This window comes from Abramis brama (genome assembly GCF_963993115.1).
Source record: "Abramis brama genome assembly, chromosome: 25".
Taxonomy (NCBI): Eukaryota; Metazoa; Chordata; class Actinopteri; order Cypriniformes; family Leuciscidae; genus Abramis; species Abramis brama.
Window position 1 is genome coordinate 26,535,315 of NC_139987.1, and position 13,938 is coordinate 26,549,252.

Consider the following 13,938-nt stretch of genomic DNA (forward strand, 5'->3'; position numbering starts at 1 on the left):
ATTCTCTCAACAAGAGTTTACCAAATACAGCAACTCCATCCAGGGATGAAGTTTAGAATCTGTCATCATTTACAACAAACATTACAATATATACAGCAAAATAAATACATCGTTGTAAACAGCGAAAAAAATATAACCAAAAAAATCCATAATCAGGTAAGGTCATCTGGTGAGGAAAGAATATCATGGCACAAAACTTAAATAAAAATATTTATAACAAAATCAGTACTACTCGAGCCAGGTTTCAAGTTTCTGTGAGCGTATAATATTTCATACAGACTTTAAAAAGGCTTGTTCTATGTACACGACCAAAGACCTGTAACTTGCAAGTCCACACGCTCTATGCTACAGTTGATGGTCTACAGTACTGCTTTCAAACAGAAGCCAAACAATAAATAAAAACCATATACTGATATAAATAAGTCGTTGTTAAAAGCCACGTGCCGCATATATAGTGCATGTCCGCATGTGCGGGAGAGGGAAGTTTTGGCATGAAATGAAAATGCGGATTTTGACGCTAAACTGCATCTAGCCCTAAGAGAAGATCTCCGATCTAATGAGTGGATGTGGAGAGATGAGTCCAGGCGAAAGGCATCGAACAGCAACAGATACTCTGATGGAGTATTCATGTGTGACGAACATGGTGTTTTAGGTTCACGCATGTGAGATCCTGCAAATAAAAGCAGAAAAGGCAAAAAAAAATGTGTCACACACACACACACTACAGATGTCCTTACAGCAGAAGTGCCTCAAATAAATGCCTTGAGAGGTTTCAGGTTTGACGTCTGATACACCCGTAACAGGATGTTGTCATAAGGAGGAGTTTAGTTGGAGTTATGAGACCGAACTGCATTAAAGCCAAAAAAGTATTCGCTTGGTGATTAAAGACTGAAGACACCAATAAAGTTCCTAAATGAAGGTTCGTGACACTTTACTTGGTGCCTGTGATGTATATGAATATTTATATATATATATATATATGTGTGTGTGTGTGTGTGTGTGTGTGTGTATGTAATTAAACTTAAAGGCACAATTTACAAAAAATATATTAATGTGTGCCTGTATTATACACATTTATATATATATATATATATAATCCATAAAAATAATTTAAATTGAAATATTAACACACACATACACATATATATATATATATATATGTGGGTGTAGTTGTGTGTAAATGCTTTATGCATACATAAAGCACGTATGTATGCATATATATATATATATATATATATATATATATACGCATAGACACACACACACACATATATATACACACACATAATATATGAACACAAACTTATGTTAGATGTGATTAATCGATTTGATAACACTAATATATATATATATATATATATATATATATATATATTATATATACACATGCTGATGTGTTTCAGTGAATTTAACTATGAATAGATAAATATTATAAATGCATTAATATGTTTATAATCCAGGCTTCAAGTGCTGAAAGAACTCGGGAACAAGACAGAATCGATCAGAAAGAGTTAATGAGCATGAAGCATCTGCAGGTGATTGACAGGAGGTAAAGTGTTTGAGCTTCTGAGAGGAGTGTGTGTGACAGCAGTGATATGAGTGTGTATGGTGGCGAACGCACGACCCACGTTGCGTACTTGCAAGTTACCCTTCGCGTCAAGTTTCAGTGAAAACGCAACAGCTGCTGCTTTGATATTAAAAGTAACCATGTAAAAATCTGTATGTATACCGTACAAAATCATCGAAGAGGCCGTGACAGCGCTGAGCTGCTTTCTTTTCTTTTTTTTCTTTTTTTGTCTTTTGTGAAATTTTGTCTCAGTCAAAGTTTAGGAAGACTTAAAACGTAGAAAATAAGGTCTCTTTGAAATCCAAGGAAACGTGTTCCCGCGTGGATCCCCGCTGGCGTCTCCTCCGATTGCTTTGTGTCGAATCCCGGAGGAGGAGGAGGAGGAGGAGGAGGAGGGGGCGAAGTAAACAAAACCAAGCTCGAAAAAGACAGAGGACTAAAATGTTATTCCTGAGTGCAAATAAAACGACAACCTACCGAAGTCTTAGTGTCCTCTGGTCTCCAGGCAGCTCGTGGAGAGGAGTCGAGGTCTCGGAGTGCAACGTGCGCTTTGGAACTCAATTTCATTGTCAATTATTAAATATTAGCTACGTGTCTGTCGGCTCCTCCTCCTCATCTTCCTCATCCTCCTCTTCCTCCACCATACTGGGTTCAGTGGAAACCTCCTCCGAAATGCCCTCCTCCGCCTCTTGAATCTCTGTGGATTCTGAGTCCTGTGTGATGAGAGTTTTGGAGTCACTACAGCTGTCGTCCTCCTCTTCCTCCTCCTCCTCCTCTTCCTCGGCCTGGCTCCCGCTGTCCTTCTCCGTGTCGGACTCTCCGTCCTCCTCCAGCGTCAGCTCGAACTGGAACTTCTCCGCCCCGGATCGGCTGCTGTCCTCGGGCTGGTCGGGAGCGGGCGATGGGCTTTGGGGAATGGTGCTCTGGTACCACTCTCGGTTGTCCTCTAGCGTGTCCAGGATGTCCTGAGCGTCGGGGTGCACGAGGTCGGCCCACGTCTCCCACAGCGGGTGCACGATGTAGTCGATGAAGCCCACCTGGAGACAGGTGCAACAAATCAACGGTCAATTTAACTTTCATTTCTACAGTAATAGTTGCTAAATTTAGGCCTCGTCCACACTAATACGTTTGGGTTTGAAAACGCATCTTTTTCTCTCCGTCTTGGCCTTCCGTCCACATTGAGATTTGCGTTTTTATTAATGAAAATTAAGCTTTTTTTATGAAATGAATTAAAAAAAAATATTTTTTATTAATGAAAATGAAAACGCTCTCCAAAGTGGATAAATTTGAAAACGCTGTTTTCATGTAGTAGTGTGGACTGTGAAAACGGAGGTATTTAAAAACAATGACGTAAGTTTAGCCATGTGACGCATATTGAACCCATAGATATTCATGTTTATACCGGTATTGTGCCTGTTATGTGTTGAAGTTAAAGTTATATAAAGATAAAGTTTATAAAGATAAACATATAAAGTTATGTTCACTTTTTACACAGCTGCTTATATTGATAACACTAATCAAATGTTGTTTGAAAAGATGTTACTTTGCACACTCTTCACATCACAGTCCTGCAAATATGACAGAAAATTAACTCGCATTTGCTGTCCGGCGGAAATACATAAAAGCAGTTTTAGCTTTTTAGACCAAACATATAATGGTGAGTGAGTGCGCATCCTGCCAGAAGATTTGCGCGATAACTTTATTATTTATTTTTCGGTCTGTATCATCTCAGTGAGCTTTTGAGAGGCTTTACGCATGCATAATAAGGTGAATTTAGCGTTTTACGACGTTTCAGTGTGGATGAGAAAATTGTGGAAAACGTTTGAAAATGCCGTAGTGTAGACGGAGAGCGTTTTTAAATGAAAACACCGTTTTCAAATGTATCCGGATTAATGTGGACGTAGCCTTAGTGATGTATTTTCAGTTTAACCTGCTAACTCTCACAGCATAGAGCTGAAATTGAAAGGGTTAAAATTCATGAAAAACAGACTAAGGTCGGTCACTTAGTCACTCTGTAGATTATTGCAGTTCAAAAAATGAAAGTATAACAGAAGTTTACAGAAGTTTAAGTTTACTGTAAAGCAAATGTATTGAAATAAACAATTTATTTTATACAACATATATATTTTACAAAATAATTTGAACTGAAATTTAAGTCTGAAAGTTTCATAACTATGCACAAGAATGTCCAATTTCAAAACAGTTTCAAAAGGATGAATTTTGAGTGTGTTTAAGCATTCGAATGACACTTAATTGATGCTGATGCTGATACTGAAATATGTGATTAGGAGAAAAAGGCACAAAAAAGAAAAAAGTGCGCCAAAAGTGCCAAAAACTGCTAAAAAAGTGCCTAAACTGCTACCGGTCACTGATGCTTTACAAGTTATTTCTCATTGTTGATTAAAACTGAAATGATTCAAATGGTTTTCGTTAATTGAAATGAAGCTGAAATAAAATAAAATATAAATAGTAGTTGAAAAACTTGTTAAACAAAAATTAGAAATGTTGCCTTGGCAACTAACTGAAATAAAATAAGTCGAAGTACTAAAACTGAAATAAAAGTAAATTAAAGCTGAAGAGAATTTAAAAAATGACAACAAAATTACTAAAACTTAAAACTAAAATAAAAATAATGAAAATATGAATCAAATCTAGAATAGTATATAAATAATACTAAACGGACAAATTAGAATTAAGTACAATAAACAATAGTTTAAGTAATTTGTTATTTTTATTTTTTTTAAATGTGTTTGTGTTCTTTTGCTGCTTATTGCGCTTGAACGGTTTAAAATCACTTGTTTTTAAACCACAATGCTTAAAAATGCATTCAAACGATACGTTTTCCAGACGGCTCAGCACAGCAACGTCACATGAGCATAGCCACAATACAGACGACAGTCCAAAACCTCTACCGGTTGACAAATTTGTACCGGTAATCGTGTCTACCGGTGTTTCACCCACCCCAAATAAATGTCATCATATTTGTTTAATTGATTTAGCAATTTCACACTAAGTATATACAAAGCTAAAGGCCCCTTGTGTCCGGGTTGATGGCGTGATCACTGTACCTGAGACTTCTCCACCGAGGCGTTGTGTTTGTCACACATGGGGCTGATCTCCATCCCTCGCTCTCGCTCGCGGTCGCCCTGACTGAAGAACTCGTCCATGATGCGGTCCGTCCACTGCTTGTACAGCTGCAGGGGTTTGGTGGGGTTACTGAGATCCGCACAGTGCACCATGTTCTGAAGCACCTGACACACACAAACACACACTTCAGTAACAAGCTACGTTCACAACACATCAGTCTTAGTACATGTCAAATAAGTTATTCAAGAGTTAAATAGAATTTACTGGGTATAGTTGTTGCTTAATTTGCTATTTAAATATTGTATACAGATGAAAACTACATTCTATATTCACAACAAATCAGTATCATAATAAAAAATAAAGTTATATATTAAAATGATAAATGTCTAACTTGAATATCCCATTAGATAGTCATTGGAGTTTTATAAATGTGCAATTTCTGCTTAATTTACACTTTATATTTCGTAAAATGTCTAAAACGAACTACATTCTATAATTACAACAGATTAGTATCATAATTATGGAAGCTTGTTTCCGCCACAGAATACAAAATAAACTTTTGCGTGGTATAAAGTCGCAATTACGAGTTATAAAGTCAGAATTGTGATATAAACTCAATATAAAATCTTATCATATAATAATCTAAAAATCATATAAACTTAATATAAACTTTTTAAATTCTGAGAAAAGAGTCAGTCTTTTTTCCCGGAGTTTATATCTTACAATTCTGAGGAAAAAAAGTCAGATTTGTGAGATAAAAAGTTGCAAGTTATCTTTTAAATGGTTTTATTCTGTGGCAGAAACAAAGCTTCCATGCATATAATAAAAAATCTGTTATATATTAAAATAATAAATGTTAAACTTATTTAAATCCCATTAGATGGTTCTAGAAGTTCTATGAATTTAACAATTACAATTGAAATAATATAAAATGTATCAAATGGAGCTGAAATAACTTTATTTTACATTTGAGAAAAATCATAATTGTCATAAAAAAAGTATTAATGTCATTTTAGAAGTTCTAATTTCCAATGTATTGACAAATAAATGATAATGATCAAATGGGTTTCTTAAAACACCATTGGCCAACAAAAACACAGTCCCGCCCCCAATTGACGCCATTGGCCGAGACAGAAGTTGTGGTGATTCCTCACTTGTATCCTGTCGGAATAGTTATCCAGGAGCAACACTCCAGAACTGGTGACCTTCTTCGTCTCGACCATCGTCTTCAGATCGGCCAGCAGGTTCATGTGTTTGGACATGTCAGTCGCTAAGACCTTGGAGAAACGCATGAGAAAACCTTGAGCCAGACTTCACAATAAACCAAAAACACGCTAGATGTGGTTTGAAGGAACGTACGATATCTATGACCATCTTGCGCAACGATTGTCTCTGTTTTTTGTTCAGGTTCTGGAAGATGTCACAGTTCTCCTCCTGCAGGAGTTTGAAGCCCACTGCCAGATGATGGTTTTCCAGCACCGATGAGTCGTTGTACATGAGGGCCAACTCAGAGTCTGCGGACACACACACACACACACAATACATCAACATAACCTTGTGCTAATCTCGGCATCAGCAGCAGGACTCCATCACTGTGTGCCAGAGATTACAGCGTGTGACGTGTTTATCACATGTTTATGTGTGTCATATCAGTGCTGCTGATGTCAAGATAAACTTATGTAAGTGGTTTTGAGGACAGATGTGCGCTGTCTGTCTGTCTGTCTCAGAGCTGATGGGATTTAGTTCGTCAATACACAACAGCGATCCGCTGTGATCATCCACTACCACACAAAGGCTTTTAAAGGCTTCATATATTGTTATTTATAAAATGCACAGTGCCCTTTCTGGATGCTGATTGGTCGAATAATGCCTTTCAGTCAAAGTAACTATTAACCTTAGTTTACAAGTCAATATTACATCTTTTAGAGGAAGAATAAATTGATTTTTTTATTGTTTACTATTTTCTAAAAATATATTCATACCTTATTGCTCAATTACGAATAGTCATAAATAAAGATGAATAAATTACACTTTTTTCTGTTATTTTTTGGACAAAACTGTGAAATTTGAATAATTAAATGATTATATTTAGATATTTAAATAATGAGACTGTATTCAGACTTTTAAATAATTAGGTTATTATATTTAAACAATGAGATTATTATATTTATACATTTAAATAATTTGATTGATATATTGAGACATTTAAATAATGAGACTACTATATTTATATATTAAACACATAGATTATTATATTTAGACATTTAAATAATTAGATTATATTTAGATATTTAAAAAATATATTTAGACATTAAATAATTAGATTGTTATATTTAGATATTTAAAAAATATATATCATTGTATTTAGATATTTTAACAAATGCATCATATTTAAACATTAAATAATTATATAATTATATATTTAGACTTTGAGATTATTATATTTGGACATTACATTTTTTTTTATTATATTTAGACATTAAATAATTAGATTATTATATTTAGATATTTAAATAATTAGATTATTATACAGTATTTAGACAAAAAATAATTAGATTATTATTCTTAAATATTTAAAAATTGCATTATTATATTTACACATTTAAATAAATAATTATATTATATATTTAGAAATGTAAATAATCTGATCATATAACCTTGAACAATTTTCACCAAAAGCATGGCTGCAGAAAAGCTTTATTATTATTATTATTAACAGTATTTATGGCCTAATCCAGTAACAGGGAATCAAATACATCAGCAATGTTTTGTTCATTTTAATGATGTATCATGTGCTCAGTTGTTTGGATGTAGTTTGTATTAAAGCACACTTACTGGTGTTGATGAGGAACTGGTTTGAGACGCCCGGGTGGTCTACGTCGTGAATTGCACTGGCGAAAATGGCAGCGAGAATTTCAAGGTCTGTGAAAACCGCCTGAAAGAGAACAACATGTGGAAGTGTGGTCAGAGCAGACATTACCTCCACCACACGACCTTCATTAAGGCCAGACACTACAGGTGAATAGGGTAAAGTTTTTAACTAGCAGATATCACCATGAAACTTTCCCAGTTGATTACCTACATTAAGATGAGAAAAAAAAATGATTACAAGTTTTCTGTAATTTAATGTTTAAATATGCAAATTAGGCATCTAATTAAATATGCGCTAATTTGCATATATTTTTAAAAACGAAATCTGAGTATTGGATAAAGCCAGGTTCAAAATTATTTTTTCATTGTGTTCACATATTAGATGGGGAAAAAATTACAGAGGGATTTATGGATATCTACTTTTGTTATCCTGTAAATCAGAATATACTGTCAATAGCCTTAAAAAAATGATTTTCGCCATGTTTTTTGGAATAAAATGTTATATAAATCAGGCTAGGAATAATATATTTACAAATCCCTCTGGAAATGTCTTCATAATATAACTAGGTACAAGACTGGAAGGTTTGGTGTATATCGGTGCTACTGAAGTGGAGATTTTGGACTTGGAGAATGAGAGGAAGGTCATTTTGAGGAAACAGGCTTTAAAGATTTATATCAGCCAATGAGATTGCGCATTCAGCCCTTTTACTTTCACGATTGGTTGCTGATAAAAAGGAAATGATCATATTTGGATCCGACAGCATTGTACAGGAGAGAGAGAGCTTTCTAACGGTGTGTGTGATGATTTAGAAAGCCAACTTTTGTTGGATTTATGAGAAATCTACAGACGCAAACAGACAAAGTGTAGTAAAATAAAGACCTTTTTTTCACCACAAGTCTGAAAGTTATTGAAGACAAATATATCAAAATCATTTTATCCAGTGAAAAACCAGTGGTCCATTTTGACCAGTGAAAAAAAAAACGATGTTTTTGCCTGCCGTGTCTCGCCTTAATGCAATTATTATGTCAGTCAAGGTTTGTTGCACTAAAAACATTCATAATTCAGTTGTTCCATGTCCATGTAAATACCCTCTGTTATGGACCTCTGCGCATGTGAAATGACTATCAGTGCTCAGTTGTTGAGTACTGAACATGTGTTGATGTGGGCGGTAAATATTCACAGTTATGACGTCAATACAACAGCCATTTCTAAATGAGCCGTTTTTGTAGTTTCCATGAAAGTTGCGGGTGGAAAGGCTCTCACCTCTAGAGCCGGCGTGGAGAGCAGCACGTGTGTCGACTGGGTGACGTCAGCAGCATGAATGTTATTGTGATACGCAACATCAGCATGGTAATGGTCTTCTAAGGTCATCAGGTACGTTATGAAAGTGTCCAAGGGAATTTTAAATGTTTTGAGCAAGTCCCTCTCCTGTGGGAAAGAAAACGGAATGCAAACATCCATTAAAAACATGATTCTCACAGCATGTTACAATAATGCAGGGCGGGACTCAATTTGATTCATAAGAATTTGATTGGATCATGTAAAGTAAGCTATTATATTTTTGTTTAATGCTATTTTTTAGAGGTGAAAAAACATATGAAAACAACGTTTTTCGATGACGAACACCGTGTCCTAACCAGATGCGATGAGATTCCAGCGACAAGCATTTTGTCTGTCTACACCAGACACGACACGACTATAAGACACAACCAAATCAATCAAACATCACAGCCAATCAGAAGAGAGTGTGGGTGGAGTCTCTCTGCATTTGCAAGTAATCAATCCAAAATCACAGCCAATCAGAAGAGCATGTGGAGGGAGTGATGTGTATATAATCAAATTCATAAATATGACAATTTTAACATTATTAAAAAATACACACTGAGTGACTGAAACATTCTTTGTCATAAAGCACACTTGTTCACAGTCTCCATTCATTTTCATGATCTGAGAATTATACATTGTCGCTTTCAGTTTGGCTATAAAGGAGACGCAAACTGATATTAAAACTCACATTCAGTTATTTTAAGATGAAATAAAGCACATAATCAGTACCTGAGATTATCATTGTCATATTGTATGCTGTTGTTCCAGCCGCGATGTCGCAGAAATAGAAACGCTTATCGGTATTAGACAAAAATTAATGCTGATGTTTCTAAAATTAAAATGATTAAGATGTAAAAGACGCCTTTAACGGCACGTCACGCTGTCACAACACGTCTGGTCAGGACACAGTGTCAGACGTTTATCAGTAAAGGTCATTGGTGAATGTTTGCGATTTCTCACCTGAAATATAGTGTACATCATCACCGTTAAAGGCCTGTTTCCTGAAAACTCTGTGACTTTAAAAACATTAAGGCCCCATTTGTTTACGTCCTCCAGTTCCTGAAACAAAGCAGCACATCATTAGATCGTCCTGTTGTGTGTGATGCCACCAAACTCAACGGTCTCATGAGAACATCAACACTGAACGGACTATCACCATCATCGAGTCCGTCTGTGATTACATGAAGAAACAGAAGAAACTGAGACGGACTAAATCCAGAAGAACTGCGGGAACGTTCTTGAAAAACTATGCGCAAGTGTACCTGGACAAAAGCCGTTTTAAACGCAAAGGGTCGTTACACCATATATTGATTTGAATTAGTTAATAGAAGTTAAATCATAAATAAGTTCAATTTATGATTTTATTTTTGAAGGCATTCTCACTTTACAGCATTTTAACACAAGTGCCACTACTTTTCACAGTGCTGTAGCTTTGCAGGAAGGTTTCTTCAAGCGTCTCGGAGACGTTCCCGCAGTTCTTCTGGATTTAGTCTGTCTCAGTTTCTTCTGTTTCTTCATGTAATCACAGACGGACTCGATGATGGTGAGATCAGATCATACCGGCTGCTGTCAGACTCCTTGTGCATACACAAATCTCACTGGATTATTACAATTAATGGCAAAAAGAATGTTTGGAAATGTAAACTGATATTTCCTACTGACACACTACAGCAAAAGATAGAAATAACTGACTTAAAACCATTTTTTTGTATTAACATGCCCAAGACTTTTGCACAGTACTGTACATTGAAGCAATCTGTATTGTATAAAGTGCTATATCTAAATAAAACTGGCTTGACTAAATCCATATGCAAAATGCATTACAATAAATAAATGTTGGTTTGGCTTTCATAACAGCCACACAATGTTCTGGAATGATCTGGGAGTTGTTTTTACGAAAACCAGTTAATTTGAGGAAACTGATCTGAAAAACCTGCAGAAAAGAGCAGCATATGTTGCATGAATGTGTTGATAAACACTAGCATAACCAGCGAGATATTCCTGGTCGAAATGCCGGTCGATAAGCTTCCTGGTGAACAGCGTGACACTAACTAGCATGGAAACTCATGCTGGTCCAAGCTGGTCTTTTCAGCAGGGTACAAAATCTTTCCAGTTCCACGTCATCCATCCACGTCATCGGACACACACACACAAAAAAAACCCCAATGACCTTTCATCAAGGACTACGAGAGTCTCTGATCAGATCCAATCAGGATTCAATTGAGATGATTGAGGTTTGAAGTGCTCTCCAACACAACACTCGCTCACCTTGGCTAAGGACTCCTCCGTGTCCGTCTTGACCCCGAAGCGAGGGATGTTGGAGTTGGTGAGGCTGGTGCTGTGCATGAGTTTCTTCACTCCACTGATCTGACACATGGTCTTTTTGTTCAACTCCTTCTCCTTCTGCATCTGCGGGGACGGCATCTCCACATCGTGCTGTTTGTCTGGAGGAGAACGGACAGGGAAGAGAGAGCGTGAGCGTCCCGAAACTCACCATAACACTGACGCTGATGTTTCTGTGAGTGACGGTTTACCTAAAAATGTGTTGGAGATGTACTCTGAGACCTGGTTACCAGATCTGCTCATCTCAGACAGGTGCGTCAACTCCCTGTTCAACATCCGCTTGAACTAGACAGACAAGACAAAACACAGTTTTAATCAGTCACAGTAATGCTTTATGATTAGCTGACACATAGACGATGAATAAATCAATCAGCTGTAACCTTCTATTCTAATCAGCTTGAAAACAGGCGACCTTTAAATAAAAACCTAGAGATCAGGTACATTTAGAAGACGTGTGAACCTGTAATCCCACCAGGAATAAATTATAATAATAATAATAATCAAACTTTATTTTACATGGCGACTTTAAAGCAGATTCTCAAGGCACTTTACACAATAAAAGTACAAAGAGAGAGAAAAAAAAAATACACAGAAACACAATAATTGAAACCATCAAGAAAAAATTGTTTTAGGTTGGATTTAAAAATGCTTATTTATCATGAAAATAATTTCATGATAAATACGGAATAGTTATGTTCTTCACAAGGCTGTTTGTGATAATAAATATATGAAAATAATGTTGCAATGCACAAACAGACTCACTCAGTTTCGCACAAATTTGCCATTGCCTAAAAAAAGTCTTATATTACACATGCACTGATTTTCAACAACACCATTAAGACTGAATATATCTGTGTATGGCAGTTTAGAAGAGACCCGGCTAAAGCCTTCAAAACATCACACAAAAATCTAAAAACTCATTTTTTCTCACACCCGTCAGACACTGTCCTGTTTGGATCATTGCATAAAATATTAATCTCTGCTAATTTGGATATAATTTACATGTGGCGTACCGCACAATATTTGAATGCATCAGTTCATGACGACACAAAACCCACAACTAAAGAACGACGGCCAATGCAGAGAGGCCAAAATTGATTGTTTAGCTACTTTATGTTGTACATCTTTAGGAAAAAGCATACCTTTATATATCCCCATGAGACTGAGCGCAGGTAATTCGCTTCAGGCATCTTCGCTAAAGCTCCAAAACCACACAAAAGCAAGAAACGAAGCTCTCCTAAATCCTTCAGGCAATGTGACGCGAATGCTTCTGTCTCAGGCTAAGATCTGCATCTCCGGATCAGGTGGAGGTGTGATGGAGGAGTGGAGGCTGGCAGACTCGGCGTGAGAAAGACACTGTGCCGCTCGACACCTTCTAAATTTGGGTCTGCGTGTATATAATCGAGCCCCTTCCGCTCAGCCAATCACAGCTCAGCACTGAGAGGGGGAGATGGACACTAGTTTCACAGCTCACCTTGTACCTGGTAGAATCGTGTTCAGTCGAGGTGTATCTGCTCACGTTCTCTCTAATAACAAATATTGATAGATAGAAAGATATAATTTGTGACCCTGGATCACAAAACCAGTCACATGTCGCACGAGTATATTTGTGGCAATAGCCAACAATACATTGTACAGGTCAAAATTATCGATTTTTCTTTTATGGCAAAAATCATTAGGATATTAAGTAATGATCATGTTCCATGAAAATATTTTGGAAATTTCCCACCGTAAATATATAAAACATTTATTTTTGTGATTGAATGCTGCACAATCGCCAACATAAATGAACAACTTTAAAGGAGATTTTCTCAATGTTTAGATTTTTTTGCACCTTCAGATTCCAGATGTTCAATAGTTGTATCTCGGCCAAATATTGGCCTATCCTAACAAACCATACATCAATGGAAAGATTATTTATTGACAAAAAATGTATCCATGTGACTGGTTTTGTGGTCCAGGGTCACATTTGGTCCTTGTAAAACATTTGGCCGTTATTATTGGCACTAAGTAACCAATCAGAAGTGGGAGCTTCAGCAACGTCAACGAGAGATAATAATCAATTTCTGTTTTGCTTTTTTTATGCAATTTGAGAATATATATATATTTTTTCGTAAAATTGTATGGCAGTGTTTCAATGATAACTTTAAACATTTTTTTTTTTTTTAAATTTACATTTTTTATTTATTTAATATATTAAATTAATACTTTCAAATATCAAAAAAAAAAAAAAAATTATAATTAAGTATTATTTATAATTACAATAAAATAAATTAATACATTTAACTGGTATAAGTATTAAACTGGACTTTAAAAAATAGACATAACAAAATTGTATGGCAGCGTTTCAATCGTAACATTAAAAAACAGAATACGCATATTTAATTATTTTTTATTTAATATATTTTATTAGTACTTTTTATAAAAATTGTAATTATAATATGAATAATATTATATTATGAATAATAAATGATTATGAATATCAATTATAATATGAGTAATGAAAATAATTTAAATAAAATATGTAATTTAAAATAAATAAATAGAATTTTTAAAAAAGTTTTAAATACACTGGACTTACAAAATATAAGTAATAAAATTGTATGGAAGCGTTTCAATGATAGCATTAAAAAATAAACTATGTACATTTTAATATTTTTTATTTAATATATGTAATTAACATTTTATCAAAAAAATAAAAATGAATACATTCATGAATTCAAATAAAAACATTTTTTTTTAA

At 35.2% G+C, this 13,938-nt stretch overlaps 1 protein-coding gene across 8 annotated transcripts in view; it reads right to left on the reverse strand.

The window, feature by feature from the left end:
- Positions 1–1,801: 1,801 nt before the first annotated feature.
- Positions 1,802–13,938, reverse strand: part of LOC311076057 (3',5'-cyclic-AMP phosphodiesterase 4D-like) — a 212,204-nt gene continuing 200,067 nt past the window's right edge. For all 8 annotated transcript variants that reach the window (XM_084103910.1, XM_084103913.1, XM_084103914.1 and 5 more), the window contains 9 exons: positions 11,387–11,480; positions 11,121–11,296; positions 9,813–9,911; positions 8,790–8,954; positions 7,490–7,589; positions 6,014–6,168; positions 5,809–5,931; positions 4,636–4,818; positions 1,802–2,604 (listed from right to left, as the gene is read on the reverse strand). In XM_084103910.1, the coding sequence (XP_083960036.1) occupies positions 2,155–2,604; positions 4,636–4,818; positions 5,809–5,931; positions 6,014–6,168; positions 7,490–7,589; positions 8,790–8,954; positions 9,813–9,911; positions 11,121–11,296; positions 11,387–11,480 (1,545 nt within the window). In that variant the 3' untranslated portion in view covers positions 1,802–2,154. The remainder of the gene's footprint in view (positions 2,605–4,635; positions 4,819–5,808; positions 5,932–6,013; positions 6,169–7,489; positions 7,590–8,789; positions 8,955–9,812; positions 9,912–11,120; positions 11,297–11,386; positions 11,481–13,938) is intronic.